The sequence below is a fragment of the Anoplolepis gracilipes genome, chromosome 3 (assembly GCF_047496725.1).
Source record: "Anoplolepis gracilipes chromosome 3, ASM4749672v1, whole genome shotgun sequence".
NCBI classification, from domain to species: Eukaryota; Metazoa; Arthropoda; class Insecta; order Hymenoptera; family Formicidae; genus Anoplolepis; species Anoplolepis gracilipes.
Genome location: NC_132972.1, coordinates 10,384,359 through 10,400,202, shown reverse-complemented (window position 1 = coordinate 10,400,202; position 15,844 = coordinate 10,384,359). Strand labels below are relative to the sequence as shown.

General features: G+C 34.2%; 1 protein-coding gene across 4 annotated transcripts in view; it reads right to left on the bottom strand.

The window, feature by feature from the left end:
- Positions 1–1,646: 1,646 nt before the first annotated feature.
- LOC140663375 (uncharacterized) overlaps positions 1,647–15,844 on the bottom strand; it is a 66,677-nt gene continuing 52,479 nt past the window's right edge. For 2 of the 4 annotated variants that reach the window (XM_072887471.1, XM_072887472.1), the window contains exons 3-11: positions 14,024–14,144; positions 13,323–13,513; positions 12,698–12,903; positions 12,240–12,459; positions 11,357–11,434; positions 10,556–11,263; positions 8,675–8,827; positions 5,729–5,934; positions 1,647–5,433 (exon numbers count right to left, since the gene is read on the bottom strand). In XM_072887471.1, coding sequence (XP_072743572.1) covers positions 5,312–5,433; positions 5,729–5,934; positions 8,675–8,827; positions 10,556–11,263; positions 11,357–11,434; positions 12,240–12,459; positions 12,698–12,903; positions 13,323–13,513; positions 14,024–14,144 — 2,005 coding nt within the window. In that variant the 3' untranslated portion in view covers positions 1,647–5,311. The remainder of the gene's footprint in view (positions 5,434–5,728; positions 5,935–8,674; positions 8,828–10,555; positions 11,264–11,356; positions 11,435–12,239; positions 12,460–12,697; positions 12,904–13,322; positions 13,514–14,023; positions 14,145–15,844) is intronic. The other 2 variants (XM_072887473.1, XM_072887474.1) reach the window with 2 other exon arrangements.

The following is a 15,844-nucleotide window of genomic DNA, read 5'->3' as shown; positions in this document are numbered from 1 at the left end:
ACAAAACCTTCCGTATGCTGTTTATTATTGACGTCGTCAGTAAAATAGTTTTACATACACGTATTTCGAGCACACATAATTTGCGGAAACTTTATAAACTTCCGCATTCTATTTATAATCGATAGTATTAAATATTTCTTCCCCGCCACCCTCCTTCTTAGTCTTGTAAAAATACATCAAACTCTGAATAATTTCTGCATTATTTTTTTTGTTATAATATCACATAGATAAGATATTTATTCGACAAAATAAAAGACAGTATTGTAAATTTAAAAATGACATTTAAAATTTGGTGACGCATGAATAATGTGTTCACTGTTCGTTTTTTACTTTTCGAATTATATTCAAAAGGTTCGTATATCAACAATATAATAAATTGAAATGACCTTTTCATTTTTGGCTGTTGGAATACGAGGCTATTACCATTTATTAACGTCAAGTATTAAGTACATATTAATATATAGCTAAATTGTGCGCATGTAATGACGCGAGTTATGTAAAAAAATACTTATTTATTTGTGTTGCGCAGATGTATAAATGTACGATGCGTAAATATACAAAATTGTTTCCACGTACAATGTCAAATTAATAAGAGTCTCTCACAATAATAATAATAAATTTCACGTGAGAATTGTTTAGAGAAGTTTAACTGTTTCTGTAGCGAGTGCCTTTCACCGAAAATCTTAACCAAGCTCGCGTTTACTCAAGATAATTAAATCGCATCTATTCATCCCGGGTTGCAAATGCAATGGCGAAAATTACATCGTGAAAGCGCGTTCGCATAATACTGCGCATAATAAAGCGCGTGCACCGGTATCTTTAACGGATATATTACGTCAACGTATAGATCTGTGTCTATACAGCAGAGAAAGTGTAATGACTGTTTCTAGTTGGAGGCCATCGTTCTTCCATTTGATTGCGTGTTCACATAAAAATAATAAGAAAGTATTCACAGACGCAAATTTTGTCTTCTCCAACCGGCAGTTCGGACAAGTTTGCAGTTTTGCAAAAAAAAGAAAAAAAAAAAAAAGTTTTTCTTTACTTCTAGCCCATATAATTCGAAGAAAACGCTTCTTCAAATTCAATGGCCAAACTCTTTTTTTCTGGCCAGAATTGATTTGCTGCGAGAACAGTCGACAAATTTATTATGCGTTTAGGTGTGAATTGTTCGCGATGCAAAATATAAATATTAATATCGAGCATTAATTCTTTTATTCGCATGCATTTGCATATAAACATATGCCAAATTTCCCATAAGAATATATATATATATATATATATATATATATATATATATATATATATATAAAAGAGAATCACATAAAAAAATCACAGTCAATTCTTTTAGAGAGGATTCTCTTTTAATTAACAATTTCATTATTTATGTAACTTGCATAATGTATAAATATAAGTATTAAATTTAATTTAATGAATGGAATACATAATTATTGCTTATTAATTGTAAAATTTATCTTTGAATTTTATCAACAAGTCGACAATAAACTGAAAATTAAAAAATTCAACAGAATATCGATGATATATATTTGTTTTTCTCGTAAAAAATAAAAAATAATGTTTTAATGTAAATTTATATATATATATGCACATTCTCAAATGTGAAAGAAGGTTCTTCAATAAGGAAACAATTGTGTTGTTTTCAGAATGTTATTATCAGCACATGGAAGTTTCGTATTCATCTCACAAAATAAAGATTAGATGAAATATCAACAATTGTAAATCAGGGAAGACGGCCTTGCACGCGATCCGCGGAAGCACAACCGCTGACTTTTATGTGTGTGTGTGTGTGTGTATGTGTGATGCGGCCGTCTCTAAAATAAAAGTAAATTATTTTTGTTATAATACAATATATATCGATAATAATACAGATAATAACGATATCTATTATTACAATATCGTGTAAAATATCACAACATTAATATCTGCCGAGCGAATGAAATGAACGATCTCCGATCAGTGCTTTCTGCGAATCATCAGTTTTCGGCAAACAAGAGCGGGATACGAATTTTTTTCGTACATCGCCATTCTATTTGCGGTCGCGTAATCATTATCGCGATAATCTTCGTCTCTCTCACCGAAGTGGCAATATCAAAAGAAAGATACCCTACCTATGCTCCTTGTCTTAACGTAGTGACGTACAAAAATGAGGAATATAGTGTCTCTCACTCAGGAGGAAAATTCGCATGCGAAGTCGCTCCTTCGCGAGAGAAATTCCGCTCGATAAATTAATTAACGTCAATCGGCGAATGCAACGCGCACGGAGAAACCGTAAACCCCCGGTATCTCGCGTGTATCTTATAAATAAAAGGCTCTATACGGCATATATCGAATGAAAAAGTAGCGCGTCCATAAGGAAGCTTGCGGATCGACTCGGATTTTAACTCGCAATCACTATGATTGAATATGGATAATGCAGCTACTACGTGGTGGAATCAATCTTTATTGCAATGATTATTGAGAGTGACCACCTTATATATAGGTAGTACTTTAAGTTAACGATTTGACAATTTCGTATGTAAATTATTTCTATTAAAAAGAAAAACATGAAAATATATTGACCAAAATTAAATAATAAAAATAATAAATTTGAGATATATTAATAATAAAAATTATACTATGATTCTTTCATTCATATTTTTAAAAAATAAAAAACTTTTCTGTCCTTTTACAAAATATACAAGATCAAATTAGATTCCACCAGAGCAGTAGAAACTCTCAAGTCACTTTTGCGACGGAACTCGCAAGTGACGTGATATAGTCGTGATCATATAAAATCGAAAGTGATATCGAACGGCACTCAGATATTATTTATAAGAAGAAACGCGTAAAAAGAAGAGAAAACGCAGCAGCGGGAAGGAACGTATCGATCTATCTATAAGAAAAACAGCACCATTACAGCGTGTAATGGTTGCTCATTTTATCAAACATGTGACTTATGAGCGGATACACGAATCTGTCGCCGGATAATCCGACAAATATCATTGCTTCTACAGTCTCTCCGAGACTGGCGCAATTAACGAATTCGATCTTGACATTTGAACCTGATGGGAAACATTTTGGAAATTCTCGGCAGGAAGTCGCTCGCTACCCGTTTAAGTGTGTTCAAGATCGGAACCGAGAAGGTAAATGGCCGTATCGGCAAATGGCTTCGGAGCGTTTTGAAGAAGCGTTTGTGCATACAATTTCATCTTTGCATTATATTCTTTCTCTCTCTCTCTTTCTCTCTCTGTGACGAACTGCAAGGACCGAAACTAATTTGCGAAACGGACTTTGCGAGTGCTGGAAGTACGCGCTATTCTACTAAACCAATTCTAAACCAATTCAGACATTTCATAATAATCCTTTCTTTTTCATAAGACATACGAAAAACTCTCTCAAAAGAGATACACCTCCATACGTAAACATACACGCACGCATACATACACAACATACGTGTTTTGCATACTTTTTGATACATCAGCACAATATACAGTAGCACTTATAGATTATTCGAGTATGGAGAGAATGCATGTATACAACACCAGCCATTTAGCTACATAACAGTTACTACGACTATATATACAGATTACTCTACCGGGTAGAGCCGGTCACACGCTAATCGAAAAATTCACTGGGCCTTTGGAGAAGGTTCGACGAAACGGAGATCCATATCCTTCGTCGAGCACGATAATAAAATAACGGTACGTAAAATATATTCAGTCGTGGAACATTTACATCACACAGATAAACGTCTCGAAGTTAATTTTCACCGGAGAATCGCGCCTAAAGTTTAGAAATCTACTAAAATCCATTACTCAGGAAGAATAACACTGTGCCCCCTATTTTCTCAAAGCAAAAATATTTCAAAGCAATATATCAAAGATTGTAGTTCCACAAATATATATATATATATATATATATATATATATATATATATATATATATATATATTACGTAATTACCTCTAACAAATTATAAATTTACATTATTCTTTTAACTGACTAATTAGTTTATTCCAATCCTATTCAATTAGTTTCGTTTTTCAACTCGAATCTTTTAATTAATTAATTACACGCAATAATTTTGTAAATAATGAAAGAGTGCAGCAGAAAAAATATAATCAGAAAAGATAAAAAAATATATACTATACATTGCAAAAATAAATTTTTAATACACAGAAATTGTAAAATGTTAATTCTCAAAAGAAACATTAATAAAACTTGACTATTCATTTGGCTAATATTGTTGGAAATGTCGTTAAGAATACTTTTACATATAAAAATGTAACTATACGAAATGTAACGATATAGATAATCTCTCAATTTAATACTTTTTTTATGCTTATCTCTCTAGCTTTACACCAGACACGTTACACACATGACAAGATATCATCGTCGTATAGCTATAGATAGATAGATAAATGAAGTTGGCGCTTAAGTCTTGCCTATAGATGTTATTTCCCACTGCAAAGTTTCGTCGGACCTTGACCGTGTTTAGCCTATTGTTATTTCTTATTTTTTTATAACTATAGTCTTTTATTACACTGTAACTCCCTCTTAGTTAAATTTTTATTGACTAACGCTCCTGTCAAGCGTGGAGCACGCTTGACGAGGATCATTGTGCTTTGTTTCACAAGGAAGAAAATATGTATATGTATTTGTCTTTGAATTAGTTTCGAAAACACGCGTCTATTTCGCTCGATATTACAAACAGATATTGTTTGTTATCGTCTTTAATTGCTTCGTACGCACAATGTTACGGATCGTTCGCTGCAAGCATTGTGCGTACAGGTTTCATTCGTTACCCGGGATTCTGAAAAATTCGAAATCCTTATATGTTTTGTTTTTTCGAGCCGGCCGAATATTGAAACGCATATAACGATAACTCGTAAATTATTATTCACGGTTCGCACAATTCACGTGCGCTCACGAGATGAATAGCGTTAATGTCAGTTCTGCGAATGCATACAATGAATTTCGTACGATGTAATCGAATGATCACAGCTACGAAGGGATATCAGTTTGATTTCTGAAAATTTGTCGAAGCGTTTTTTCTTTTTTTTTCTTTTTTTTTTTTTTTTTGTAATAAGTTTAACAATCTAATAAGAGAATAATCCGGCACAATCTTGAGAATATGGTCACATTTGACTGCTTCTTCTGAGTTGACAATCTTCTGTCCGTCGTCGACATCGTCGTCCTCTCCCTTATGACTACCGCGGCTCGTAGGCCTCGTAGACGAGCTCCGGCACCAGGGCCAACGAGAATGTGGCGCTAGTTTGTCTTGGATATTGCCGTCTCGTGGTGATGGCTTCGTGTTACCTGTTGTTCTCCTCCATCACCACCTGCTTGAACCCACCGGCAGGCATTTGACTCTTTACTTCATGACTGCCAAGTGCGGCCGTGCCGTCTTTCGCGATAAAGAGTTGAAGACCAGTTGCTGTAAAAGATAAATTTTTTTTAATTAATTAGAACATTTACTTTATAATCTTGAAAATCTCTGGAATCATGTACATGGAACTAAAGTATCGTCTACTGACACTTATGTGATATAAAAATAATCAATTAAATTATCACTTTATATTTAGTGATTATCTTATTTTTCAATATAAATGAATAGAATAGTAGAAGAAAATAAAACAAAAAACTTTCGATCTATCCTTTACAAGTGTAATTCTTTGATCGATTTATCTATTAACGAATTGATAGAAAAATGTGACAAAGAGAATACGTACTCTCGGAACTTTCAAGATCCGTCTGCTCCAGATTCGTTGCTTTAAGCAGTTCGTCGATGAGAGAGTCAGGATTCGGCCTGGTGACTTCAACTCTACAGAGGATAGGATTACTAGTACCATCCTCCGCCTTTTTCCTACGTTCCAGCGCAGCCTTAGCACGATCTAGGGATCCAGTTTCGCTGAGACCCGAACCGCCGGAAGGATTTCTGCGAATAATTATCGCGATTATCCCAACAAATTATCTTCACATTTCTCTTGGTAACATCTTCTCATGTTAAATCACGAGCACTTTGGCATGGAAAGCAGAAATAAAATACCAACATTACATTATTATTCGGTGAAATCAGAAAGCTAAGTTACATGAATCTAACAATAAGAAAGATACGGGCTTTATAACAATTAATTTTACTTTCCTCTCATTGTTCATGTAGATTATAAAAAATTGACACGTACATTTGGGAAGAAGCTTGAATCTTTCGTTACACCGAAATTAATTAGTTTCTTTGTGACTGTACCGGCTAACACAGTAGAAATTAGCTGTAATTACAGACTTACTACACGCTTAATGATCCATCAAAACTTGTGCAAAAGTAAGGTTTGAGATCATTCCTTTCCTCGTCGTCGAGTTCCTAATTTGAGTAAATTCATTTAGAGTAATATAAACACGCAACATAAACAGTATATTTCAAAGATATAAAGTTTCAATCTAACACGTGTTTCTTCAATTTTATCGTGCTGATTTCTCCGTACTAATTGTAAATGTTATACAGTTACATTTACACAGACAATAAATATAACATGTCAGAAATACAAGTAATTACATAGTTTAAACATATTTAAAAATTAAAAAGTGTTAATACAAATGGCAGATTCCATGCCAATGTGCTCGGAGGATCTGTCTGATTAAAGAGGTGAATGTTCGCCGAGTGTGCATATCGCGTGCACAACGCGTTCATTCGATAAGGTCGAATGGAAAACACCACGGTGCAACATGAGTGTCCGATAAACGTACAAAAAGATAAATGCGTCTTTGTCGAGTGAGGGGATAATCAAAGTTAATTTATATATAAGGGAGACAATTCACGCGGGTGACGGTCAAGACGATTAAAAGTCGGAAGAAAGATTGTCACTTAAACGAAAGAAAGAGATTGCAGAGAGGAAGAGCAAAAGAGACGATTATCTTAAACGCATTAAGTGCTAACTCAATATAATTAGAGCAAGAGATAAAACTAATAGAATTATTTTCTTAGCGAAAGAAGAAAAAGAAGATTATCGATATGCTATGGAAAAAGTTTATCCTCTCCGAGGATAAAAGCAAAAGCATACAATGATTGGCAAATTAATTTGAGATTAATTTAATCGATTCAAATGTAACATGTAATTTAAAATAATTTATAAATATATGTATTTATAAATATAAGGCTTTAAATTTAAGGCAAAATTTACGAGACTTATTGATAAATGGAATAATTACTTGCCGCAATTTCTTAATTTGCAATATTAAATATCTTTTGTATTGACAATATTGAGAGTAAACAAACAAAATAAAAGCAAAAACTTTCTATTTAAATTTTATTGAGAATTGATTTTCATTTCTATTTATTGTATTTCTGAAAATAAAAGCTAAATGCGTCGGAAATGTTTTAGAATTTTGCTCTCTTGTGTTTACAGGTAAAAAATTATCTTATTAAAGAAAATTAATCTCCAAATTGATTTTAAACAAATTCCATCATCAAGATTATTTAACACAAATAAAAATAACGAAACAATTTACATAAACATGAAGTATTCGAATGAATTCACAATACTGTATTATTTCTATTAAATACGAAGTTGGAGGAATGCGTGTGTGATGCATAAAAATATAAGTTGGACGAATTTTTATGGAAGAATCGCGCGTTTCATGTGTAACAAGCATGCGTCTCGTGCGTGCGTCTCTAACATGCTATAAGTCATACAAGCAGAAATTTTTCAAATTAATTGTGGTAACGAGCAAGAAGTTCGCAGACATCAATACAAATAATCATCTCTGCCAAGATATACGTGGCAGAACCAACGTCTTTTCGAGGAAAGCACGTTGACATGCGTATGGTTTTCATCACCAAACGATGATCCGATGACTATCCCTCCCCCCTCCCCTCCCCGCAAAATGTAAATCATCTCATTGTAAGCGCGTGAAATTAGATTTCGTTCATTAAAGCTCGTCCGCAACGAGCGTGGAGAGCACTTAAGTCTCATTAAGATCCGTCCGTTCTCAGAAATTTCGAATGGTCAGTTCAAGGCTCATTTCATCACACTTTCATTCCGACACGCAATTAAAACAAATAATTTGGCTTCGGTCTCTTTCGCGCGAAATATTTTACATGATAATTCAGAGATTGAAACTCGCTCATTGTATTTTTAAGGCAGTCTATATAAAATGGATACGTATAGTTACAACACTTACATATGTGAAACTGGAGAAAGTAAATACAATACATTATTCATGTGAATTCTCTGTTTTTCTTGCAGTATTTGATCTCTACCTTAATTTTAATATTTCATCTTTAGTCTCAATTTTTCTCATATATAATTATAATATAGTTATAAATAAATAAATATACATATATGCTAATAATTTGGTAATTTGGTAACAATTAAACTTAATAAATTACGTAAATAATGATCATGCTAAGACTTAATATCATCAATCTCATATAGTAAACTATAACAAGATATATATTATATCGTTTGAAACTCTTATAATATTGGAGGGAGGGGAAGTAAAAATTATCTTTACATGCATCAATCGTTAAGATAAAATAATGTTTATAAGCCAGGATGATGTTAAGCATTGTTTATAAGACAAGAATGAGAGAGCTTTTATATTTCTGCGATAGGAGATGAAAAGCGAGATACATATATGCATGAGGAAAAGGTATACGTAAGACGAAAGCATGGACTGACGGTGGGGTAATGCTGTTTCGATGCTGCAAGTTCGATGGAGCGACTTCCGGTACCCCTAATGAGGACTCTTCGGAGTCCGCTGGACTGGTGGCGACCGTAGCCAGCTTGCCCCCCGCCCCGTCCAGCAACTTTCGGTGGCCTCCGCCAATACCCCTGCAAGGATTCACAAAGCCATCCAAACTGGAAGCATAGCCGCCGCGTACGCCTTTTTTCAGCACTCCTTTATTTGCACGCGCATAGACAATCCTTAACTAGAACGGTCGAATATCGATAACGCGATTAAGAATAACAATCTGTTGTTATTTATTTCAATTATAAGTCATGTAACACTTTACATATTTATTTACTGAAATATATTCTCAATTCTATCTTTGCATTATTTATCTTCATAATAACTCGAAAAGAAGTATCGTATATAAAAGAATTTTTAGAAAAATCGAGAAAAATTTATTATTTGTTACTATTTCTTCAATTATTAACTTCTAATTTTTTTGCCATTTTTCTTATTTTTATAAAATATCTATTTATATATAGGTTTGATTTCATAATAATTAAGGATTTGCTTGGATGAGTCTCATTATAATTTCGAGAACATGATAGCTGAGATAATAAATCGATAATATTAAAAATTATTATAATGGAAAATTTTTATTAACATAATATAAATATATTATATAGTCGATATTTATATTATATTGATAAGAATAACAGTCATCTTTTTCAATGACACTCATCCTTTGATCTCACGTTCCTTGTCTATGCGCTAGATACACATTTCGCCTTATTGCAACACTAGACAATTCCCTTATTTAGAGAACCGCCATGTAATATGCGGCATATATTTAGCTTACACCAAAGGCACAGGAATGATAGATGCTTGAGCATTATTTTCGTGGTTGATGAAATATGAGTCATTTTATATAATGAAAATAGAGAATATAGAAAATACTTAAGCGACATTAGACACAAATTCAAATATATCTGGCAATTCATCAATTTTTATTACTGCATATGTTTAGAATTTGATATATATTTTATTTTTTTTTTTTTTTTTTTTTTGTGACATGTTGAACCGTTATTTCTGATAAGTATATTATAATTTCCGAATAAATTAAATTAATCAGATATAATATTAGTTATTAATTTCTTGCAATAGATTTAAGTAAAAAAAGTTATGATAAACAAGCATTTAATGAACGCGTTAATAAACTTTTTTTCTAATTGAAGTATTATTTATTTTTTTCAAACTCTCTCTCACATACACACACACATCGCATTCTACTCTCTGAATAAAATTAAATAAAGTCAAACGGAAATAAACTATACTAGATACTAAAAAATACACAAATAAAGAAGAAAAATCAAGTGGCTGATAAAACAAGTTTACTAAATGTAACCTAAATATGGAATAATGTAACTTTTTCAAGATAGAAAATGTATTGCATAGGGAAGAGAAACGCTGAAGGAATTGTTGCTTCGAGCATCTGCTGGCTCGTCAGGACGGAATCGCCAATTACTCTGGCATGCCGGACATACAATCGTCGTTAACGATTTGTAAGTGAGCTGACCTCACCTTCGAATAGAGACGATTTAATGCAAAGAAATAAATTACAACGCATCTTTAAGCATTGTCACAAACATTCGCGGAAATCTTTTCTGTGAAATATCTCATCTCGCGATTGAGAAAAAAAATTAATAATTCGAAATAACGTCAAATACGGGACGTAAAATCGTCACGAGGATCTTAAAATGAGGATAGACAAAGACGCCGAAGGACCAGAGGAAAGAAACAGAAAGAGAAAGAGAGACGCTGTTGAGATTGTCTCTCGGAAAAAGAATCGCGAAATCCTGACTGAAAACTCGCTGATAAATGAAACCTACCTGAGGGTTTGAGCTGTCATCGCGGGACGTAGCAGAGCTCTTTGATTGTCGGGCCTATGGAGAGGATCGGGAGAGGATACAGCTCTGGCTTGATCGACCAGTCGTAAGACCGGGCTCGTTTTGCCCTTCTCGATGCAGTCACATGTCTTGGACATACCGCGCCAGCCCGCGGCGCTGATTCTCGGCTTCGCGATTGGGAAGACATTATTCTGTTGCCGGTCATTCTCCTTCGCGATCGAGCTCATCATTGCGTTACGTTCGTTACGCGTCTCGAAGCCGCTTCTCTCGTAATTCTTACGCGAGTGTCGCGGCACGTCGGGCATCCTGAAGATACCGGGTGCCACTAGGACGTCTGCGTTTGCGTCGTTGTCACAATCGTTTGGTCGCGAATTGCTCATGTTGTTCAAGAAACCGTTTCCGATGGTGTAAAGCGGCTGCTGCTGCTGCTGCTTTCCGACCGAATAAACGTTATTCGCGATAATGCCGGCTGTCGACGACACATTTTCCATATCTGTTAAACCGCTACGTGAGGAGAGAGGGCTCGACGCTGACCAGAATCGAGTTCTGGATGCCACGTGCGACAAGGAAGATGGGTACGATGGCAAGGATTCGATATAGGAGTCGGGTCGACAGTCGATCGGTTGTGCGGACGTGTTTTGGAAGGAGGAGTTGGGGATTCGTGGTGCCCATACCGGCCAGGAGGGTGACCTATAAAGATCACAAACACAAATGTACAAGCATGCAAAAATCATAAACTCAAATACATAAGAGATAGATAGATAAAGAAAAAGGAAGACATACGTAAAGTAAAAAAAACATAGAGAGTCCAGAGTTTCGTAGTTAGAATCGAGAGACTGAGAATGAGGAAGCTGCTTGAGGCTGGAGCAAAAACAGATTTTCTCGCATCATTGATCCGCTCTCTTGGTTAGTGATTTGTCAGATTATTCATGTCATTAGATACGATTCAACATGTTATTATTAACTGAAGCATAAAGTTAGTTATCCAAAAAGGTGCTAACAAGCAAGTTTTATTCATCAAATCGCATATAAAAAATTGATGTCATTGAAGAAATCAAAGATAGGATATTTTTCTCGAGTCAAGATAAAAGTTGTAATATTTAAAGCAAGATATAGCGTGATGGCTATAGCTCAAGTATCTTCTTAATAAAGCCAAACATTTCATGTTATGTATATTTTAAAGAAAGTTTATTAGTTTTGTTGCAGTAAAATTATGAATAAATATATTTATCATTTGTTTAATTATTTGCAAGAAACAGTTATATTCTTTCGTATTTCAGATTTTTTGATTTTTAATTCATGCTTACATTGCTGTTATTACACAGAAACAGTCAGAAAATCAAATAATTTATAAGTAAATTAAAGAGAAAAAATGCGTAGCAAGTATCGATAATCTTCTTATGATATTTCGATTGCCAATTAAATTTCTACGCAACGTCGCGTATCTTAATTGAACATAATTAGATATGAAAAATAAAAGTTAATGAAAAGCAGGACTCTGGACATCCTTATTAATTATGCTCAACATTTTTTTTTTAAATATAATTTCTTCTCTTGGGATATAAACCTTCCTGAATCACTCTATTCAATGTATGCCAGATTTAATGCTAAGATATTCAAACTATTCTTAAGAGAATACATTATGAAGACGGGCGATAAAACTTACCTAATATGACCACTGTCACCGCTACTGCTCTGTCTGCTGTGTTGGCTATGTGAGTTCAAAGAACCGTAGCCAGACCCTTTGCTAAGTTGGCTGGTGTTGCTACTGTTGCGCGAGTGACCCGATTCCGTATGCGCTTCCACGAGAGCTTCTACTGGAATTGCTGAAGGTACGATGTCGCTGAGAGTCATCGGGTCGTATGTTTCCGTTCCACTAAGAAGTTCTATATCACATACGAATTATTTAAAAGATTTTCTCTCTCTCTCTCTCTCTCTCTCTCTCTCTCTCTCTCTCTCTCTCTTTCTTTCAAAATTTATTTCTCATATCAGAAATTTATCTTTTAATCTCTTTAGCAATTTACAAAGCTATACATAAATGTACTTCTGCATGTATCAATTATGATTCAAAATTTTGTAAATAATTTGCATACAGATAATATAAAAAAGAAACGGATAAAGTACCGGAGGTGAAGAGTGCGGGCCTCTTTTTTGGAAGACTACCGAAACCGCTACTGGCGCTAGCTATACTTCCCGCCAGCGAGCCGGTAGACACATAATCTTCCCGATTAGTGCATCTTTCGGATCCTGTCACCTCCTCACCAGTAACACCAGGTACACCTTGCCCCCCGGGCACTGCCAGCTGCGTCTGTTTTAACGACGGGGAAGGGCTAGGAGATATAATAATCGATCGGTTAACCAAAAGGATTCTGTACAACGAGGTAAAAGAAATTTTCGAATCAAATGCGTGCTTATTGTTACAACAGAAGTAACTAAAGCATAGAAACGTACAATTCGCGCAGTAAAAAAGAAAAAAAAGTAGAGACAGAAGATATGTGAAAAAAAAATTTTAAATATCAACTTACTGGATCATCAGCTGATTACAAAAAATCATTTAAAGAGTTTTGTAATTTAAATCTGCTTACCATTATTTAAAATGTAATGACAATATTTATAAAAGTATAGAAATAAGATTGCGAATATATGTTATAAAGTCTTCAAAGATCTCTCTAAAGCATCAATTTTTGTAATGTCCTTTTAAAAAAATATTAGCTAAGCCGTTGATTTAGATAGACAAATTGCGTCTTACACTTTAAATAGAATATCTCCGGAGAGCATATTCATCTTGATGGCTACGCGCAACATGGAATTATCCTGGCGATGTCGCGCGTCGTAGCCTTCCAGAAGGCATCTTCTTCGGCAGAGACCAGCTCCTGCGAATTCGGCCAGGTTCAAATCGGTGAAACCCAATTTCTGAAAGGATCTGCCCCCTTTCAATTCCTGCGGTGTAAAAGAAATTAATGAAAACGAGTGACGTTTAATTACTTTTTCAAAAACATTTTTGTTATAAAACAAACACGGTACTTCTGAATAAAAGTGCTTCACAATTCAAATTAATTCTGAAAAATACACACACTCTAATACATAAATTCAAATATTTTTTTATTTGAATACTTCAAATCGAGAATTTCACATTCGTTTGAATTAGCGAAGTAATGGAATTATTCAAATATTCAAAGTTCTCATCTCTCTTTGTATACACATAACGTTTCATTTTAATATAATTTTATATATATAAAAAAACACACAAATAAATGAGATGATATTTTCGCAGCGCGTCGGTTCTTGCACTGTCATATTTTGTGCGCATCACAAGAAGGCGGATAAAAAGTAAAATGTTTGCGAAGATAAAAAAAGTTGAGAAGAGTCCATATCTCTCTTTTCAGGCTGTACTCCCAGCCCGAAGTCGCTCATCTATTCAGCTCAAACAGAAAGTAAGTTTGCTCTCACCTTTCTCACGGATATCCTTAAAATGCATGGATCGAGCACGCCCGTGGATGCATTGGCGCTCATCTTGCATAAAAACTCGAACTTCGCATTCCATCTTACTGTATGCTCCTGCACTTCCTCTCTAGAAAGATAAAAACATTTCGGGTAAAACTTGAGATTGATATCTTACGCATACTATTTACCATATTGCGTCAAACAATACTCTATTGCTTAAAGTGGACTAATTATTAAGAGGTACAATCATTCGATTTTAAACTTATAAAAGGTAGGAATATAAATTGATTGATATATTCTAGCCCAAATTTAAAAAATGCAGTGCAATTTTGTTTTACAACCAGTATTAATTATTTTAACATTATATCAAAAATGTCATTATTTAGTTTTTTAATCTTCTCAAATATCTTGATATTTAAGTTTCAACATAAATTATTACAAATAATTTGTTAATCTAAAATCTCTCTCTCTCTCTCTCTCTCTCTCTCTCTCTCTCTCTCTTTCTCTTTCTCTCTCTTTCTCTCGATTTAAAATTGAATAAAAATTCTTCTATATTATACATTATCAAAATAAAAACAAAAAAGTCTTCATAATTTTTTATTCGTTTTAAAGCGTCATTAATAAAAAATATGCATTCGAATAAAAAGATCTATAGCTAAACGAAAACGCATTCTAAGGAACAGCCTGGAATATACTGGAGGGAAAATGCATTCTAAGATAATCAGTATACTTAAGGAAAATGCCAAGTAACATACGAAAGCATAAAAGGAGCTACGTGCTTCACTAGCGACTAGGATAGGAAAAATGACCCCAAATGACGCTTCGAAAATTTTTACCGTCGAAATAAAAAGTATGCAAATTATTTCCGACGACTCTCCGTCATTTTTAATAACGTTTTGCATTTCCCGAGGGTGCGTAGATGTAATGACGCATTTCACGCAAAATTGTGTGTGGGTGTGTGTGTGTGTGTGTACGTACAGTACAGAGAAGGAGAGAGAAAAAGAGAGAACTTCCTAGGAAAACTCACAACGTCTAATGCAAATGAAGGCAAATTGACGCGTATACATAATGCCGCATAATCAGCATTTCAGTTGGTGTTGGGAATACGAGAACGTCAATGAATCATGATTCGAAATGACACCCTTGACCAACATATCTTATTAACGAAACGTGAAGATTAATATTCGACGCGCTTTATTATATTTCCGATAAGAGTGCTTCCGGCGCGTTCCCACATGTATCAGAATTCACTAAAGGGGTTGACGATAGGGTCGATAACAATTTCAACAGACGGGATTGCTGCGGGACATGTTGCTTGAATTTCGTCAACTAATTGAAGCCGCAACTATAATTTTGATTCGTAGCACGTGTTAGAGGGCAGGTACACAATATTATTATTGATCTCATTTACAAATGAAATCGTGTATAGTTGACATATTGTCGTTGACACATCCGTAACATACGCATCTGATTGTGCATTCGACATAGAAACTTGAATTGCATACAAACCACTGATATATAAATAATTCTTAAGTATTGTGTTATGTGCAAAATTTATATGTTATTGATATTATTATTAATTTAAGCTTTTGAGATGTATTCGGCATCCTACTATTTCTGACTGTACATAATAAATTGATCGGCGAATAGATAATGCATATCTGCATAGTATGTACATATATGCATATATAATTAACAGTACAACGTAATCGAAAAATGATAAAATAATACGACGATAAATTGCATGTTATAATTAATCGCGTAATTATAATGTATGTATAAACAATTCTCACAACTATAATAGCTATGCATAGGAGGGCTATTGGA